At 44.1% G+C, this 21,175-nt stretch overlaps 1 protein-coding gene across 2 annotated transcripts in view; it reads right to left on the bottom strand.

Annotated features, from left to right (window-relative positions):
• Positions 1–207: 207 nt before the first annotated feature.
• Positions 208–21,175, bottom strand: part of AKAIN1 (A-kinase anchor inhibitor 1) — an 81,017-nt gene continuing 60,049 nt past the window's right edge. The window contains exons 1-2 of one of the 2 annotated variants that reach the window (XM_060119423.1): positions 7,200–7,302; positions 208–2,269 (exon numbers count right to left, since the gene is read on the bottom strand). In XM_060119423.1, coding sequence (XP_059975406.1) covers positions 2,073–2,269; positions 7,200–7,302 — 300 coding nt within the window. In that variant the 3' untranslated portion in view covers positions 208–2,072. Of the gene's footprint in view, positions 2,270–7,199; positions 7,303–21,175 lie in introns of those variants that run through there. The other variant, XM_060119422.1, reaches the window with a different exon arrangement.

The raw sequence follows: 21,175 nt of genomic DNA, 5'->3' as shown, positions 1-21,175 counted from the left end.
CGCTGAGCCTGCGCGTCCGGAGCCTGTACTCCACAACGGGAGGGGCCACAACAGTGAGAGGCCCGCGTATGGCAAAAAAAAAAAAAAAAGAAGTGCTTTCAGGGTCACGAAATCTAGAGGTTTGGAACAGCCTTGGGATGCCTCGTAGCCCCGTATGAAAGGACCAAAGAGTAGGGTGAAGAAAACTTGGCTATAAATGACAACGTATTTCAAAGCTGGATATATTTTATTTATAAATAACATTTAGATACAGAGGTTTATCAGATATTCTCCAAGATCCCCAACGTACTAGCATAGACACACCAGAGAGGAAAGAGAATGTGTTTCTGACATACGGCAGCAAAATCCAAGGCTGGTTATATCCAGACATCTCAGTAAACAGAGTGCCAGATCACTTGCAAACGACAAGCATTGAGTTTATTTTGTTATTTGTGGGTACTCCTGAATAATCTCCCTTAATACCTTCATTCCTATTATCTAGGCTGTACAATTACATCACATCCATTGTATGACTTCAGGTCAACTTAAACTCATTCTTCAACTGTCATGAGTACTAACTTAAAGACAATTATAAACAAACCGTATTGAAATGTTAACCCCTCTGCTCCTCCCACAGACATTCTCCCTGTGAATTTACTCCATCTGTACATGGTGGGAGACAGTCTAACAGAACTGATAAGAGATTGTTTTCACTTATTTCTCAATAGTATCCATTCTGGAAAGTGTAACATATTGGAATTTTAGAAGTATGTCTTAATGTCAGTCACACTTCATATGCTGATACTTTGCTTTTTAAAAAACTATCAAATGTAGACATTGATACTCTGAAGCCCAAACGTTTCTAACAAAGGTCAAATTCTTCATCTGTTCCCAGTAGCATCAACTCAGTAACTGTTGGGAAACCCAGGAGATGGGACTCTAAGGACACAGAAAGCTGTGCGGTACCCACATGAGAGTGGAGCGGAAATCATTCTGTTGCAACAGAGATGGCTTTATTCATTCACACACATATGTTCCCATGACTGCTTTCACAGCATGGTCGCTTTGTTGATCCCACTGTATTTTCATGTTTCAGTTGAGGAAATGATTTTCCCATTTTATGTGTCATTCATTCCTGATATGTATGATTTTCATAATCTCAAAAAAAATCTAATTTGTGGATGGGAAAAGTTCCTATTAGCAAGGTACTAGAGCAAATGCATAGTCTGATGGCAACACAGCATTTATAAGTCCCCAGAGCTCCTTCCAAGGAACCTGCACCCCATAAGCTGACCCTAGGGTATCTCCAAGATGGAATCTACAACTCCAGTTGCTCTTCAAGGGGCTGCCGACATTGGCGACTCAGGCATTTAGATTCACCTGTCTTATTTTCATCTTGAAATGGAAAAAGAAACCCATAATATTTCCCAAGGATTTCTGCACAGAGAGGAAACATTAACTATCAAACAACTGAGAGAACTGAGACTGAGTTCTGGAAAAGCTGGGTTCCTCCTTTTTAAAAAAACAATACATACAAATACATGCTTTGGTAAGATCCTGAGGGACTTAGAATTTACCTTTGCTTAATATGATCTTGGACCTGAACCCACTTTAGTAAAGCCTTCAATTCCATATTTGAGGAGGACTGTAACACCATTCCTTTACCTTTCCAGCATGTCTTGTTTAAATATTATAAAGATCACAGTACAGCTCTCGGTGTTTCAGCAGAAAGAACTGCTGGTTAAGGTCACAGACAGAATGCATACAAGGCCAAAGTAAATAAACAAGAGGGAATCATTTTTTTTAAAAAAAAAAAGAACTTTAGAAATGAATTGTGCTGCAAAACTACTTTTGCAATGACAGTGTCATGTTTGGCCCGACTACATTTCAGAGGCACTGCATTAATATAAACAGAATCATCTAATGCACTTTTTCAGAACAGTGCTTCTCGGCCAAGGCCTAGTGTGAATTCATCCTACTGCTAGGTGTCGCTGACACTTTGGTCTGCTTTACTGGCAACATTTTTGGCAACGCATCCTATACTAAAAAAAAGGCTGGAAACCAAGCGTGTGACAAGAGCCCCATCCACCGTGTTACTTCTTTTCATGCTTCTTGGTTAATTCCCCCGCGCCCGGCCGGAAGCTGCCCCGGGGGGTGTCGCCAGCCCTGGCTTCCCTCTGCCGACTCTCCCGGGAGACCTGCTGCACAGCCCGCAGGATGGCATTCTGCACGATCTGTTTGCTGGCGATCTGCAGCTTCGCCTCTTCAGGCTCACTTCCAGGTTTCTCACCTAGCCGAGAATACAAAAGGGAGGTGAAAAGAACAAGATTAATTAATTAATCTTAATTAATTAATTAATTTTGGGAACTGTGACAGGCAAAGGCAGGTAGGCAAGGAGAGACTCTAACAAAGGTAATATCTCTAGAGGGACCCACATTAGTTGTGGGGGGCCCTACACAGCACACACCACTCTTGTCTCCACGTTTCCCTTTCCAACACAATCTCCATGTGTCTGCCCCAGTGATGCACCCAATTTCTATTCTCATCATCCCAGCATCCTGTGCTGCTAGCGGTGGCCATAAGACATAGTCCTGGCCAATGAGGACCCTGGGAAAGTTTCTGGAAGAGGGACAGACTCATGCCCCCTTTGGCACCTTCACTTTCTTCCTATGTGGGATGCAGACATTACATCTTTAGGTGCTGTAGCCGTCTTACAATAAGCATGAGAAGAAAGCCAACATTCTCGGCATGGTTGGGGAGAAAAAAAAAAGAACCCATTTGGAAAGCATCATTCAGCATCTGTACCAATCCTGGACCACATACTTCTGGACTTCTTTGTATCCAAGATAAATACACTTCTTTTTGTTTCATCTGCCATTAGTCAGGTTTTATGGTACTTGCAGGCAAACATATGCTTAATGGATACAACTTCACTTGGGGCTGGAGAAGAACAGATTATTATTGAATTCATATTAAGCTCCATGCTGCTCCTGGAATAGCATCCCAAGGAATGAAACCATTCATTCCTCAGAATCCATCCCCCATGATTTAGAAGAACAGGGGTTGGCACACTTTTCCTAATGAGGACCAGACAGGAAATATTTTAGATTTGTGGGCTCTACAATCTCTGTAACAAATACTCAGCTCTGCTGTGGTAACCTGAAATGAGCTATTAAAAATAAATTTAAAAACCAGGCTGCAGGCCAGATTTGGCCCATGGACCATAGTTCGCCACGCCGATCTAGAATGGTGGGAATTTTCTAATTAGAAGGCAGACAGTCTACCCAACATTGACTCTTCTCCTTCATCCTTAAAAACAAGACAAAACCTTGATTTTACTTCAGCAGCTCTGTAACTAGGTAGAGCTAGGTTCTGACCAGTGAGGTGGAAGTTCATTTAGTGAAAATTCTGGAAGGGGTCTTTAAGAGGGAAAAGGAAGGTAAAGGCCCTTTGCCCCCTCCCCATCCTACTGCCTGCAACTCTGAAACAATGGTTGTCTCTACCAGGCTCTTGGTAACCAGGAGTGAACCCTTAGAATGGAAACCATTTTCAGGGATTTGGGAGGAAAAAGTTAGAAGGAGCTTGAGCATCCAGTGACCAAGAAGCCACCATACCATTCCTCAGCTGCCCACCTCCAGACCTTTCTCATGTTAGAAAAAAAAGTAATACATTTTATTTGAAGCACTATTATTTTGAACTTTCTGTAATCATGCAGCAAACTTCACACGAACTCATACGTGGCAGAATGATCATGAATCTAACATCTGGCTGAAGTGCCATTATGAAAATTTAAAAGTCCACCTGCTTATATTTAGAACAATAAGTAGAATGGGCATCATTCCTTATTCAAAATCGTCTCTTCCAATGTTTCCACTATTCAAATATTCTGCCATAAAAATGTATTTTAAATGGGGGCTGGTTTTCACCAGGATTGATTGATTAACAAAGGAATTTATACACCTGTGAGAAAAACATCACACAAGAGAATACTGCATCATTCTGGAAGACCAGACATATCTTTTCTCTTTAGACGTGTAACTGTCATTTACTCAGCATGTGTCACTAGCCCTATCCCCTGAGGGATTTACAGTCTAATGAATGAGGCAAAATGAATTTATTCAAAACTAAAGGATGATCCTCGCTCCCACCCCCACCTCCCAAAAACAGCAGAATAAAGTGAGCAATCTACAGCAAACCAAGCAGAGATGCAGTAGAGCCCAGAGTCGCGATGTGTAACATACTGAGACTTTACATTGGCAGAGAAGAATACTTCGAATACTCTCTTAGAAAAAGAGTGAACAGTAATATCAAGAGATGCGAGGGCACAGCAATTAAGGATACGTGTTTTGAAGCACTTCAGAGCCGGGTCCAAGTTCCTTCTACCACTTACAGCCATGTGATCTTGGGCAAGTCACCTCGCCTCTCTAAGTCTATTTGCACATCTGTAAAATGGGCAAGTAGTATCTATTTAGTGGTGGTTGCTAGAAGATCAAGTGACATAACACCTATTCATCACTCAGTGAGGTCCCTGAGCACTTAGTGTCCACCACTGTGTACTGGTTGGGGTATAGACTGGGCAGTTGTAACAAAGAAACTCAAACACAGAAGAGCTGACACGGGAAGACATGTTGCCTGCTCTCTCCTGTAACAGCCCAGAGGTTCTCCTGCGAGCAGGTGGTCCTGCTCCACCAGGTTCTCTCAAGAGTCCACTCCCTTCCCTCTCATTACTCTGCCCTCAACTGCAGGGGTGGAGCTTATTAACCAAGATCCCATCTGCGGCTGGAAGGACACCAAAGAGAAAAGGGAGGGCAGGTCAGTTCCTTTTGAGGAATTGCCATAGACCCTGTGAATATCACTCTGCTTGCATTTTATGGTGGGAAACTGAATCATGTGGGCACACCTACCACACAGGCGACTATGAAATATAGTCTTCAACCGGGTAGCCATATGTCCAGCTACAACTCAGGGAGGTTCTATCGCTAAAACAAAGAAGCAATTACTTCCACGCAAGGGCAAGGCTAAATTGAAAAGAGGGAGGATATACACTTCCACTCCCTGATCCTCAGGGAGCTCTGGCTATGACCAACATAGAGCACAAGTGTGTGGACAAACAAAAAAAGTTCAGGGGGCTTCCCTGGTGGCGCAGTGGTTGAGAGTCCGCCTGCCGATGCAGGCGACACGGGTTCGTACCCTGGTCCGGAAAGATCCCACATGCCGCGGAGCGGCTGGGCCCGTGAGCCATGGCCGCTGAGCCTGCATGTCCGGAGCCTGTGCTCCGCAATGGGAGAGGCCACAACAGTGAGAGGCCCGCGTACCCCCACCCCCCCACCAAAAAAAGTTCAAAAGGTCCATGTTTGCTCCTGGAAAGAGTATCTTAGCCAAACCAGATCTGTATTAACTCTAAAAAGTCCCTAGTGTGAAGCTACTTTTCAATCTTTGGGTGGAGGAAGGAAGAATCTAAGGATAAGAGTAAGCTGATTTCTTAGAGAGAAAGAGAAAGAGAAGAAAATCTACTCTAAATTTACTTGTGACTTAATATCTGAGCTAAATTGTCTTCCCCTCATCCATCCATTATGAAGACAGGGACTTCCCTAGCGGTCTGGTGGTTAGGACTTTGCCTTCCAGTGCAGGGAGTGTGGGTTCCATCCCTGGTCGGGGAGCTAAGATCCCACATGTCTCACGGCCAAAAAGCCAAAACATAAAAAAAAAACCAGAAGCAATATTGTAACAAATTCAATAAAGCCTTTAAAAATGGTCCACAACCATTATGAAGATAAATTGACTAAAAAGTCAAAGGCAGTCTGCATGATGCTGTGTCTGGAGCATCCCTTTGGTGACTTGCAAGGCTGGTATAACCTTAACTGCCCTCATTACCACTTTGCTCTGGGTCAGGAATATCTATCTACGGTGAGGATGTGGGATAAAAAAGAGTCGCAACAAGCTGGAACACAGAAAGAGAAGGATGAAGATGAGGGTAAAAGCCACTCAGAGCATTTAGAGAATAAAAGCAAAACAAAAAGTTATATATGGCGCCACAAAAGACCCTGAATAGCCAAAGCAGTCCTGAGAAAGAGGAATAAAGTGGGAGGCAACACACTTCTCAATTTCAAGCTATTTATAAACACTACAGAAATCAAAACCATATGGTACTGGCATAAAAACAGACATATAGACCAATGGAACAGAACAGAGAGCCCAGAAATAAACCCATGTATATACGGTCAACTAATATTTGACAAGGGAGCCAAGAATACTCAATGGAGAAAAGACGGTCTCTTCAATAAATGGTGCTGGAAAAATTGGACATTCACATATAAAAGAATGAAACTAGACCCCTATCTCACACCACTCACAAAAATTAACTCAAAATGGATTAAAGGGTCTTCCCTGGTGGCGCAGTAGTTGAGAGTCCGCCTGCCGATGCAGGGGACACGGGTTCGTGCCCCAGTCCAGGAGGATCCCACATGCCGCAGAGCGGCTGGGCCCGTGAGCCATGGCTGCTGAGCCTGTGCATCCGGAGCCTGTGCTCCACAACGGGAGAGGCCACAACAGTGAGAGGCCCGCATACCACAAAAAAAAAAAAAAGAAAAAAAAATGGATTAAAGACTTAGATGTAAGACCTGAAACCATATAATTCCTAAAAGGAAACATAGGGAAAAAAGTTCCTTGACAAGTGTCTTGGCAACGCGTTTTTGGCTATGACACCTAAAGCACAAGCAACAAAATTAAAAATAAGCAAGTGGGACTACATCAAACTAAAAAGCTTCTGCATAACAAAAGGAATGAAAAATGAAAATTTCAAAAAGGAAAAGGAAACCTATAGAATGGGTGAAAACATTTGCAGATCATATATCTGAAAAGGGTTAATGTCCAAAATATATAAAGACCTTATACAACTCAGTAACAGAAAAACAAGTTATCCAATAGAAATATGGGCAAAGGAGCTGAACAGACATTTTTTCCAAAGAAGATATTCAAGTGGTCAACAGCTACATGAAAAGATGCTCAACATCACTAGTCATTAGGGAAATGCAAATCAAACCCACAATGCAATATCACCTCATGTCTGTGAGAATCCTATAATCAAAAAGCAAGAGATAAATGCTGGCGAGGATGTGGAGAAAAGGGGGCCCTGGAGCACTGTTGGTGGGATTATATATTAGTGCAGCCACTATGGAAAACAATATGGAGGTTCCTCCAAAAATAAAAAATGGGACGACCATATGATCCAACAATTCTGCTTCTGGGTACATATCCAAAGGAAATGAAATCAGTATCTTGAAGAGATGTCTGCGCCCCCATGTTCATTGCAGCATCATTCATAACAGCCAAGACATGGAAACAACCTAAGGGTGCATCAACAGATAATGGATAAAGAGGTTGTGAGATATACACACACACACACACACACACACACACACACACACATGGAATACTATTCAGCCATTAAAAAGGAAGGAAATCCTGCCATTGTGACAACATGGCTAGACCTTGAGGACATTATGCTAAGTGAGATAAGTCACGCAGAGAAAGAAAAATACCATACGATCTCATTTATATGTGGACTCTAAAAGAAAACAAAAAACAAAAAACTCAAACTAATAGAAGAGATCAGACTTGTGATTACCAGAGGTGGGAGATGGGGGGTGAAGGAATTGGATGAAGGTGGCCAAAAGGTACAAACTTCCAGTTATAGGATAAATGAGTACTGAGGATTTAATGTACAGTACAATGACTACAGTTGTCATTTGAAAGTTTCAAATATATATTTGAAAGTTGCTAAGAGAATATATCATAAAATTCTCATCACAAGAAAAAAATTTTTTCTTTTTCTGTTTTTTTCTTTGTATCTATGCGAGATGATTGATGTTAACTAAACTTATTGTAGGAACCATTTCACAATATACATAAGTCAAGTCATTATGCTGTCCACCTTAAATTTTTATGGTGATGTATGTCGATTATATCTCAATAAAACTGAAAGAAAAAAGTTACATAAACTTCAGATACATGTTGTGTGTTAGATTCCTTGGCATGCAAGGAAAGATACTCTCTTCTGCTTCCTTAAGTTTTTTTTTGGGGGGGGGGTAGGGGGTGTTACTGTGGGGATACAAGTGTCATAGCCAGACGTCATGGAAATGGTCGGCTGAGTCTTACATTTCAGTTCAGAAATTGTAATAACCCAATATAGCTCCAGTGATTGGATTATCTAGATTATTCTCTGCTGTTAGAGAGTTTCAACTCTCCATCAGCTACTTCCAACTAACAACTCTCCCTTTCTTCCAGCCTGACTCCCTGACTTCATGGCTTTAACTTATTCATGACCTGTAGTGCTTCATGATTTTGCACACTGCCTTCTCTCTGAGAACCTTTCAACTAAGATTCTACTTGCAACTGCCTGATTCTGGCCATTTCTTCAGTTGAAATTCCTGTGCAAGAACATGAACGACTCAACCACCATCATCCCTGAGATAAAGGACTTTCATGCCAGGCCATCAATTGAATGCCTGGGGCTCATTCTGACCCAATCAGGTTGAATCAAGAGGTGGTGGAACACAGGAAGGAACCACCCAGGCCCCCTGGGGGGCAGCGCACGGGGTGCCGGTGACGGTGGAGGAAGCAGGCACGCATCCAGTGTAACAACTCGCTGGTGCTCCTCTGGCATTCATGTAGAAGGATAGGGTCTTTGAGAACATCCCGGTGGACACCCTGAATATAAGTAAGTGTAAGTGCATTACGCTGGGCAGAAGGCAGAGCAGCCACAGAAACCCTCAGAGTCTTGCCATTTAATTACATGCATTAAATTTACTTGAAATTAATGAATCACCTACATGTTGTAGGTGGCCAATTGCCTAGTGTTAAATGATGTAAACGTCCTCTAGCCTAATCAGTGTTTGCCAAATCCTTTTGGTATTTCACAAAAGATGATGCATCAATTTAATTAGCTTTAAACTCAAAATGCCCAATATAAATACGCTGAAATCAAGAATGTAACCTAATTTGTCTTCAGCGTCTTTCCACCCTGAATCATAACCCACTCCCCCCCCGCCCCCACACACACTCAGACATCCCTGTGGTCGTGCTTCCCTGAGCCCCCCGGCTCACCCCGCCCTCAGATCCTGCTCTTCCACCTGCCCCAGCCCCGGAAGGCAACTGAGGACCTCCACTGCAATGTGGTTAATAACTGGTCTTAATTCCTTATTTATATCCATTAAAACCATGCCTCTAAGGACCATAGAAAGGTCCTCCTGATAAAAATATACACTGTTTGGGCTTCCCTGGTGGCGCAGTGGTTGAGAGTCCACCTGCCGATGCAGGGGACACGGGTTCGTACCCCGGTCTGGGAAGATCCCACATGCCACGGAGCGGCTGGGCCCGTGAGCCATGGCCGCTGAGCCTGCGCTCCGCAGCGCGAGAGGCCACAACAGTGAGAGGCCCGCGTACCGCAAAAAAAAAAAAAAAAAAAAAAAAAAAAAATATATATATATATACACACACACACACACACACAGTTTTTTCCCCAAAGAACCTAAGTGTCATTTACCTCTGTGACATTAACCCTATTATATTCCAGTTTGGTGGATTTGAGAAAAGGTCAGTGTTCCCATTTTTGAGGCAGAATCCAATTAGTGGTTCTCCCTTGGTCGTACAGAGGAGGGGGGCAGAGGCTGTATCAGAAGCGGCATCTCTAGCTGTTGCCCCTCCCCATTAAATATGCAAATTACAGACGTCCCTATCAGGACAGGATGGGGCTTGACCACCACAGCCTGCCCCCTCCCTCCAGTGCAGCGCTGCTGATGATGACCAGGGAGCATATTTTTTATCTTCCCCTCTGACTGCTTGAGACTATAAAGATAGGATTATCATTCATCAAGGACTAGCACATGAAGCACAGAGAACAAGAACTAATTCTGGTCCCTTTATTAATGGAATGACAGTCTATTTTCCAGCTCTGTAACTACAGGAATTTTCCATGATGGACCAGATGTTAGCTCTCACTCATCTAGGCCAACTGCCAACGAAGCCCTCCTGGCTGCCCTGCTTTGCCACTGAGCAAGGTGAAGTGACATGAATTCCCAGGGGTTTCCAAAAGGTAGACTTGAGATACGGAAAGCAAGACAGGTATGGCAGGAGGGGGACACTTCTAAGTCATATTTGATTACCACTACCACCCCTATCAAACCAAGTACAGGGCCTGAAGAATCACCCTGAGTCTGCCTGCAATGGCCAGGCCTCTCAATTCAGAATGTGGCAAGCTACTCTTACAAACTACACAGAATTCATTATTAAAATGTCCTATAGAACAAGGTAAGATGAACAGAAAGATATTTATAGAGGATGTGCATGCAGGGCGCTGTGAAGAGTAACACAGGCCACGAGGCCAAAGTGTTTCATTCACGCATGCATTCATTCATAGAAGAATTACTGAGCACTTGCTATGTGACAAATACTAGGCCAGATATCAGAGATGAAAAAGGATGAGTCCTGGATCCCGCCCTACTGGAGTTTAGAATCTAGTGGAAGAGTCAGGCGTTGATCAAATCATCCACTATGTTTATAATTTTGAGCTGCGATGCACGCCATGAAGGGGGAGCATATTACAAGGGGAGCTGATGTAGTCTGGGGGCCAGGGAAGGATGCCCAGATGGAGGACTTGAAGGGTTCACAAGGCATCAGCCCATACAAGGAAGGCTGTGGGAACAAGAAGCAAAGAACTGCGCAGAGGCAGAAAGATCAAACCCAAATGGAAAGTCCCCGGAGTGTGTGGGGCAGAGCCCTATGGGGACCTGAAGGCTGGGTACCACGGGGGGAGGGGGAAACGGGAGATGCTGTGGAAAGTGGTCCAGCCCAGACGGTGGAGGTCCTGGGAGGCTGGGAGGCGTCGGGTCTTATCCTGAGAGTAACACTGCATCATCGCCAAATCGGTGCCATGCAGGGCGGCTGGGCAAGTGTGAGGGGAGTTATGTAATCCAGGTGGGAATGTGCGGCTTTGGAGCAGGCCTTGAAAGACAGTTGGAATTTGGAAAGAGAAAAAAAGGGAAATTCTTTCCCTGACCCTGGCGGGCAGGACAGACGTGTGACTCACGGACTTACCGTGTCCTAGAAAGCTTTGCCCTTGGAGAGCTATCTCATTATTTTAGAACATAATTAAACTTACACTATATGACTGGCCTCCCATGTGTTATTTTTAGGAAAGCCATAATCATGCCCATAAAACTTGAAAAGACAGTTTTAATCTAGAAATCAAATTTGAGTATTTTGGCCAAAAAGAGCAAAGGTAATTTTGAAAAAAGAATAACAAACAGGGACCTGTTTCAACAGCTCTCAATACTAGTCATAAAGCTATAGTAATTAAGAAAGCGGGATATTGATATAGCAGTAGAAAAACTGACCAGTAGAATAGAATAAGGAGTCTAGAAATGGCCCTACACACTTGGGGTCACCTGATTTACGGAAAAACCAACACAGTAGTGGAGTAGGGAAAGCACGGCATTTTCAAGCAATGAGGTCGGGCCTAGTAGTTATTCATATGGAAAAACAAAGAATTTTGACTACCTCACATTATGCCTAAAAATCAGTTCCAGGTGGATTTTATATCTGTATTTGAAAAGCAAAATAAGCTGGAGCACTGAGGATTTTTAGGGCAGTGGAAATATTCTGTGTGACACTATAATGGTGGATACATGTCATCATACATTTGTCCAAACCCATGGAATGTACCAATATAAACCCAAGAGTGAAGCCTAATGTAAACTACAGACTCTGGGTGATGACGTGTCCAAAGAAGGGTCACTGACTGTAACAAATGCACCATCCTGGTGGGGATGTTGATTAGGGGGGTGGCTGTGCATGTGTGGGGCAGGGGGTATTTGGGAAATCTCTCTACCTTCCCCTTAATTGTGCTCTGAACTTAAAACTGCTCTTAAGGAAAACAGTGTTTAAAAGACTATCAAGCTTTTAGAAGAAAATATAAAAGAATATTTTTATGACCTGGGAGTAGGCAAATATTTCTTAAACAGGACACAAAAAGTAACAACCATAAAGGAAAAAATTCATAAGTCAGGCTACCTTAAACTAAGCAGTTTTTGTCATGGAAACACACACACACACACACACACACACAAACACAAGAGAAAAAAGCTTTTCACTTGAGGAAGCTGAGGCAGGAAAAATGTCTGTAAAAATGCCATCTTGGAAATGCTTTAGGTATTTAACTTTCTGAACACTTGGATAGCAAATAACTCCATCAAGACTGGGTTATGAGTTCCAAGAGACGCAAAAGGCAGTTTTGACCTCCACATGCATTTCTGCAAAATTCAGCTTCAAGTTTCCCTCCTTTCGCCCCAAAGACGAAGGAACCCCAACTCCTCTGGTTCTTAGTTTTTTGTGGTCAGTAGCAGCTCTAGAATTTCTATGCAGGAGGGATTCAGGAATGGCAATGCAGAGGAAAGGGGAAACCAAGAATCTGTCCCCAAACTACGGTGTGCATGACACTTTCCATGAGAATGAAAACAAGTCCATTATCCACATCAAACAACAGGGGGCGGGAGGGGGAGATGGGCCCCCGACCACCCTGTGACAGCCACTGCCCCTCTTCTCAGCTTTTCTAATCAGCTCACTTCTCCCCGGTGGCCATGTCACCCACTGCCTGTCCTCCCCTCCCAGGGCCACCAAACAAACCCAGCTGGCCAAAACTGTGGGCTCCCGCAGTCCCCCATGCCAGGGATGTGCCAGGAAGGGACAGTAGGTGGGGTCACAGCCCAGGTGGCCACTCTGGAAATATGGGAGCCCGGTACTAAGGGGACAGAAAAGGTAAGCACAATGTGTGCGCATGTTAAAAAAGGGGACATACTAGACCCGAAGAGAAAGCAGAACCAACCTGGGGACGCTGGGGAGCGCGGACGCCCTTCCCACCCTCGGAGCCAGGTCCCTGCCCCAGGCCTTCCCTCCACCCCCGAGGCTCGGATCCCCACCGCCCGGTTCTGCAGCCTCTGCTTCCCCCTAGTAGCCACTTCTGGGGTTGCTGCAGACTCAGGATGGACGGGGTGTGCGTGTGTGTGAATATTTTGTGTATGAGTGTGTGAATGTGAGTGTGTAAATGTGTATGTGACTGTCGGCAGGGGAAATCTTTGATTCATGAGACAAGGCTGTGGTTTTATTTAATCAAGCACAGTAAGAATAACCAGCACATCCATGGTACTTTCTGACCACAGAAACTCTCAACAAGGCCATTTATAGATTTGTCCTCCCAAGAGTTCTGGAGCAGCTGGAAATACAGTCCAGAGGTTTCCTGTCCTCACTCAGACGAAAATTACTTGACTGAATTACCAGATCTCTTAAATATTTAACAGAAGATTCTGAGTTCCTAGGCAAAACTAGCCACATGTTCTCCCTTCCTGCTCAAAATGGAAAGGGAGGAAGGAGGAAGAGGAGAAAGAGAGGAAGGAAGGAGGTGATATCAGCTCTCTGAGTGCCTTCGGAGGAATCCTTAAAAAGCAAAAACAAGGGGCTTCCCTGGTGGCGCAGTGGTTGAGAGTCCGCCTGCCGATGCAGGGGACGCGGGTTCGTGCCCAGGTCCGGGAAGATCCCACATGCCACGGAGCAGCTGGGCCTGTGAGCCATGGCCGCTGAGCCTGCATGTCCGGAGCCTGTGCTCCGCAACGGGAGAGGCCACAACAGTGAGAGGCCCGCGTACCGCAAAAAAAAAAAAAAAAAAAAAGGCAAAAACAAGGACTTCCCTGGTGGTCCAGTGGTTACGCCTCCATGCTCCCAGTGCAGGCGGCGTAGGTTCGATCCCTGGTATCCTGCATGCCACACGGTGCGGCCTTATAAAAAAAAAAAAAAAAGAAGAATCCCTCTCATACTGTCCTCCCTAAATATAAACAGCGTAATCCTCACAATCACCATTTTTCTGCTAAAGAAGGAACCAAATTCCCAGCTGTGACAAGTCTTCAGTGCAAGATTAGATTTTAACGTCTTGTCTAAATAATCTCTCAATAGTCATTCTTCATCCCTGGAGGATGGGAGTATATTGCAGGACTCTCAGGAGGATAACCAGAGGAACACTATCCTCTGATGTAAAGTAAAAGCATTCCTACTCTCCTTGAAGGAGCAGCTCCCAACCTTTTGAAGATGATTCCTTTGTCATGTCAAAGTATCTCACATAGCCCCTCATGACCCAATGACAAAAAGAGGCTATGAATTCAGAAATGTTTTTAGATGAATGTAAATGTTATTAATCTCCACAGCCTCCATATACATTTAAAAACTTGCAGGAGTTCTGTGAGACCGTGTCTTCCAGCCACAGGAAGTGTGTGCTGCAGGCGCGGCATCCCTGTCCCTTGAAACAGCTCCATGGCCCCCAGGGTCCCTCTTGCTCCCACATCACCCTAGAAGTGCTAGAAGCAGTGAGAGGCAGACAGATGCTATAAACGAATTCCTGATGGAGGAACATGAGCAGAAGCCGCGGCGTGCTGTGGAACTAGCCTTCCAACAGCCATCCTCAAATCTACCTGCTCCTAAACAGTCACTCACGAAACACTGATTACATGTCTAAATGTGCCAGGTTTGCACAAGACAGGCTAAGTTTTCACCTTTCAGAAGGATGTGATGTCTAAGCTTTCTCGAGGTTTTTAAGGACCATAAAATATTTTAAGACTTAAAAAGATGAACAGGGATAAAAAATCAAGTCTCTCAGTTTTTTAAGCAGAGAAATGGAGACCCAGAGACTGTGTGAAGCCACTCACTGGGGTCCCACTCTGTACGTCCCTGAGCTGGGATTAGAACTGCCTGCCAGGAATCCTTTCCATGACGCCTCCCTGCTGTCACCTGGTCTCCAGAAGGCAAGGAGTTGGCAGCTCGGAATGCAGCCCAAAGATGAACTCGTCCTCTGCACAGCATGGAAACCACATAAACACACGCCCGGGCTTGCTTCCTAATTTTTTTTTTCCCCCACATCAAGTCATTGTCCTGTTATTACACCTTTTATTTATCCTTCCACTTGCTCCTCTGACAGCAGCCAGAGGAACCTTCTTAAATGGAAACCCAATATGTCACTCCATGGCTCAAAACCTCCCCTGGTCTCCCACTGCAGCTGGAGTGAAAGCTCACCTCTCACCATGGCTTTCAGGGCCCTGCTGACCAGGCACCTGTCTCTCGTCTGACCCCAAGCCCTCCCTCCTTCTCTCACTTGGCTTTGTGTTCAATTCATCACTAGAAGATCCAGTGTTGAATGCACGAATAGCCGGTTAGCACTCACTGTGTGTCTTAGTCTGTTCAGGCTACTATAACATAAATACCACAGATCGAGGGGCTTAAACATCAAACATTCATTTCTCACAGTTCTGGAGGCTGGAAGTCTAAGATCAAGGTGCCCACAGATTCAGTTTCTGGTGAGGGCCGGATTCTTAGCTCACAGATGTCTTTTCACTGTGTCCTCACATGGTGGAGGGGTGGAGAGATCTCTCTGGGGCCTCTTTGATAAGGGCACTAATCATATTGATGAGGGTTCCACCCTCATGACCTAATCACCTCTCTAAATCCCCACCTCCTAATACTACCACCTTGGGGGTTAAGATTTCAACATATGAATTTGGGGGAGGACCCAAACACTGAGCCCAGAGCACTTTGAGACCCTGAGCAAGCCAATTTCCTCCCCTATAAAGTGGGCACAATAATAGCACCTCCCTCATAAGACTGTTATGAGGATTAAATACGTGAATATTTGTGTGCTTAGAACTGTGACTTAAAGCAAGGAGTACCAAAGTCAGGGGTCCCCAACCCCTGGGCTGCAGACCAGTACCGGTCAGCGGCCTGTTAGGAACCAGGCCGCACGGCAGGAGGTGAGCAGCAAGCGAGCCAGTGAAACTTCATCTGCTGCTCCCCATCGCTCCCCCTCACTCGCATTACTGCCTGAACCATTCCCACCTCCTACCCCCTTCCGAGGAAAAACTGTCTTCACGAAACCGGTCCCTGGTGCCAAAAAGCTTGGGGACCCTGACCAAGGTGACTGTTAAATAAATTAAAATACAAAAAGTAAAAGAGTTTGGGTCTACATGGATTTCAAGCCGTCCACCTTTGTCTAAAATTCAAAACCTTTAACATGGGGCACTTGACCCTTGGTAGCAATGCCGCATCCAGTTTTCTGAACTTAATCCTGAGAAGAAAAGTCTTCCTTATACTGCGGCTCTTTGAAAGTCTCTCATCAAGAGGGAATAAACAGCTGTCAGGAATGAACCTACCACCCATCTGCTGGCAGCAGCCTGGCCTGTGCTAATGGTCCGTCCTGCCTCACGAGACCATCAGCCCCCGGGGGCACGACACCATCTGTCCTGCTCACCCCCTCTGACCCCAGGATCTAGCACAGCCCTGGTTCACAGCAGACACTCAGGATTTGTTGGGTGAAGGACTGCTGCACTGGGTGCCCAGTTTCCGTTCTCCAATCTGTTCTGTCTTCTCCTCTCTCTCTGCTCCCATTAATTCCCGGCTCTTGGCCGCCTTTGCTACGTTTTGCTGCTTCACTGCAATGAGAGTCCAGCTCAGGAGGCAACAGCTGAGGAGACGTCCTTTTGGCACCAGCCCGGGCCTCCGTGCAGAAGGCACCCTGGCGTAAGAATATCAGAAGGGCTGCTCCAGTTTCTAGGCCACATCTAACCAGGCCAATGACGACTTTTGACATTTTACAGCAAGTCCCTCTCTCTCGTTTCCTATCAGCCTGTTTTTCTCCCTTCTCTCCTCCTTTCCCATCCTTACAAGCCCCCTTCGTGTCAGTTCTCAGCACCCTCCATTTAGTTTCAAATACTTTTCAGAGCAAGGCGGTGTGAAAAGTCCCTTCAGAGGCTGAAGCATGATTTTGTTCCTCCTGGTCAATTGTTTGCCATGAAGACTCTCCAGGCGTTTATCAACTCCCTGAACCCTGCACACATCGGGCTCTAATGAATCAGGTCTCACAGCAGGTGCTCAGAGGCCGTCAGCCTGTGAGGAGGGGGCCCCTGTCCTAGAGGTACTGGGTTTGAACCCCACCTCCAGACTTCTCTGAGCTCAGAGGAAGCCTTGCCTTCCTCACACAATACACGCAGAAACACCTGATTTGTTTTTGTAGCAGAGGAGTGAGAAGGCAAATCACCATGGCTTCCCCTATAAACTGGACAAAGAGAGAACAGAACACCTTCTTCAACCATGAAGCCGAGTTTCCCTTGAGCAAAATTCTAGTAGACGTGGCTTTTCTTTATTATACCTTTTTATATAACCATGAGAATCTTGGCTCTTGTAGCTCTTGTGTTGGGGTTAATTAGAAAATGAGAACAGGTGGCTGGAAATAGAAAAGGAAGTGAAGAACAAAATCAGATGTTTTATGTCTTTTTTTCTCTCCAGTGATATTTCAGCAGGAAAAAGAAGCTGAAGGAAAATAAACCCAGACGGTAGGAACCGTTTGTTAGACCCACGTGACGGGGGCTCATTTCGCGTCTCGCCCTGGGTCTCAGGGAGCTTTGGCTGTCAGCCTCAAAACTCCAAGTCAGAGCACAGCAAATGCACTGAGCATCTGGTCTGAGAATCAGACTCGGAGAAAAGAAGGGAGGGAGGGATGAAGAAAGAGAGAAACAGTTTCTCTGAGGATGCAAATTAGCTACCCCAAATAAAATTAAATCACACGCGTCTGACTGAAACTGTAGATAGTAAAAAAAAAACAGCTTCCAGCAACCAACTATGGAAAATAGAAAGTAACTACATAAGACACATTATAACTAGTTGAAGGCTCAAGACTTCACATTTACATAGTATTTAAACTGCTGCCATTTTTGTTTTAATGAGTGAAAATAACGTATTTGCATAGGTTTGCAGAGATCACAATAGAAATGCTTTCCCAGGCGTATTACATAAATATGAGGATTAAAAAATTTATAATAAATATTCAGATGCTATCAATAGTTGAATGTGTTATGTGTTTGCATCGTGGTATATAGCAAATGCGATATGTGTTTGCATCATGGTATATAGCAAATAAGGCTGACGGGATTCTTTCAAATTCTGCCATAAGTTCAAAATTCAGATTTCTCTTTAGAAAGACCTAAAATCAGCACGACTAGGGGCATAAAGAGCAAAAGGGTCGCCCAGTCATGGCACAGGCAGTAGGAAACAGTGAACTAACAGAAAAGTAATAAAGAGGATGATCCTTCACTGAAAAGGTCAGATCGAAGTGACGGGCCCCAGGCAGGTCACTGACCCTCAGGTGGGTTGGTGGTTCCCGAAACCCAGCATCACCAGAGCCACGTAGTTATAGTCATGTCACAGGGAAGACGGTGGGGGATGGGCTCAGGAATTTACATATTTAGTCGCCACGGCAGGTAATTTTGATGCAGTTTCAGATGTTACTTAATGCTCACCCTATTATTTAATGCTCACCTTCAGTCTATACCCATGGAGCATGAGGAAATTCAGTGGACAAGTGAGCATTTCACTGTTTACTTAATTAATGGGGACAACCAAACCAATAATAAAAGCCCCCAAGTGCGAGGGGTGTCTTTTCCATTTACTGAATTAGCTAATTGCCAGATCCCAACGGCACTCTGGCAAACACTAATCAGACATTCATCTTCAACAAGGTTTGACCCATTAATTTCAAAATTCTAACTGTTGCTACATCTATGCCCCTCTCTTGGTCTCCAACCAGGGTTATGGAGATTAGTATTATTTCAGGGTTTTCCTTTTTAATTATAGTTAAATTTGTCAAAGCTCTCAGGTTCATGGACAATGTAAGAAAACAACTTTTTTTTGAGGGAAATGGGGCTGCTTCTTTAATCATTTTTGGATCATTGAGAGATGGAAATAAATCAAGGAGAAAACCCTCAAAGCCTGCTTTGTTTCGAGGCCAAAGGCATTATTGACCAGAAACACTCTCAAGTTAGAAGCTCTTATCTATGAAAAAATTCCTTCTCATATACATGCTTTAAATGCTTTGTATGTTAAAGTCATGTTGTCTTCTTGGCAGCCTTCAAGCTATTTATTTCAATACTTGATTGGAGTTAATAGATATGAATTAAAATGGATTCTAAGAAGTAAGAAAATTAGGAGACATACTTCCAAATCTCTGAAGCTTTAACAGGTAGAATATTTGCAAATGATAAAAAAAAAATGCTGGCAGATAATGTTATCAATATGTGTGTTCAGGCTGAACAATATGACTCGGTATCTTCTGGATCCATCTGGTATACTTAGTGAATCACATAATATACTGGGCAGTTTATTTAAAAATCTAATAGTACAACAATTAGGCCTTTTTAGAAAACTGTGAAAAGGGTGGAGGTTGTAATTCTATCAAATGAACAGAAAAGATGATACACATTTGAATATATATCATAGGCAGATATTACACCTGTATTTGGAATATATTCTCTGTGTGCAGAAAATCTAGAGCAAGATGAAAAAAAAGGATGGTTGAAAAAAAAACCCAACTCATATTTGAATTTAAAATGCACATGGAGGACTTCCCTGGTGGCGCAGTGGTTAAGCATCTGCCTGCCAATGCAGGGGACACGGGTTTGAGCCCTCATCTGGGAAGATCCCACATGCCCTGGGGCAACTGAGCCCGTGCACCACAACTACTGAGGCTGCGCTCTAGAGCCCGTGAGCCACAACTACTGAAGCCTGCGCCTAGAGCCCGTGCTCCGCAATGAGAGAGGCCACCGCAAAGAGAAGCCCGTGCACTGCAGCGAAGAGTAGCCCCACTCGCTGCAAGTAGAGAAAGCGCTGGTGCAGCAACGAAGACCCAACACAGCCATAAATAAATAAATAAATAAATAAATAAATAAAATGCACATGGAGATGATGTTATGTAAAAAACCATGTTAACCCAGGGGGAGGGAAAAATTAATCCTAGCAAGATGACAAAAAGATAACAAATATACCCTATTAGTGTCTACTCTTATTACAAAGTTCATTTTCCTACACAGGCTAGAATTCTGGGAAGTTGAGGAGCAATCAGTTCACTGCTTGTGGCTTGAGGCAGGGTTTGCACAATTTAGAGGCACTGGTGGATTGCAGATATATGACAATTTTGTATTTATTTTACTAAACGAGTTCTTCATTCACTCAAAAGAAAATTAACTCTGGAAAAGCAAGTGAAAAATGTGTATCTAATTTCTACTTCATCATCTCTAATCCAGTAAACTCAACTGTTTTGCACAGAGCTAAAATGGTCAAGGTCATACAATCTGGGATGAGCCAGGAGGCTCCAGTCCTTTCCAGAAATAGGGATTGCAGCTCTCAACATGTAAGCCTGCTTCAGTGTATCCTCAATGGTCACAGGAGGAAAAGGTGGTTGAAGGTGAGTAGCTTAACAAAAATTTTATCACAACATTTGAAAACAATTGTAGCACCTGCCTTACAAGTAATACATAGGACATTAGTGTCATCCTTTATACATAACATTTATATCATGTAACATAAAAATGAATTGGTACAATAATGCATTCCCAGTGACAATGCATAAGGGAAATTACCATATCACTGGTCTTTATGAATGGATATTAAAAGTTGGGAGTAAAAACCATTACCTTTTATTCCATTATGTCTAAAAACAAAATGTATAAGTAACATTGTCCTCAATGATTTGAATTAATTTCCACCTTTCCAGCCCATTAATTGAATACTTCTCAACTCATTATTTCAGCTCCTGCTGTAGACAGCTGGTGTCTCTCTTATGTGTACTCTAGTCTACCAGCCAGACAGGCTGCAGAGCATGAAAACTCACTGAGGAAATATGCATCAGTGCAAGTCCCCATTAAAAAAGAAAGATGAACCCAGCAAAACATTCTATTGAAATGTTTCAACGTCTGTCTACTGCTTATCAAGGGGAGATGTCATCTACGACTTTAACTGGTGCCTAAGAAAAGCAAACAAAATGGTCCATCAGCTACTGGCTCCATCCCATGCTCACCTGGTAACTGGAGAGTGGCGAGGTCTGCAGGGCACATACGTGCCAACACCCCAAGGGTGGTATGAGTGAAGGGCAAGAAATAACAGCTGTAATGACAAAGCACTTCACTTCCTGTGCTCTGTCTGCTCTCTGTAATTACAGTATGACCTTTAACCCCTCAGAGCAGCAGGAACACAGGGACACTCTGGGGTCGCGCCCAGTTTTCAAATAAAGTAGAGATGAGAGTTTTCCAAGATGGGATGCTAAGGGTTCTATCTGGGC

The sequence above is a fragment of the Mesoplodon densirostris genome, chromosome 15 (genome assembly GCF_025265405.1).
Source record: "Mesoplodon densirostris isolate mMesDen1 chromosome 15, mMesDen1 primary haplotype, whole genome shotgun sequence".
Classification (NCBI taxonomy): Eukaryota; Metazoa; Chordata; class Mammalia; order Artiodactyla; family Ziphiidae; genus Mesoplodon; species Mesoplodon densirostris.
This window is presented reverse-complemented; position numbering and strand designations above follow the sequence as displayed.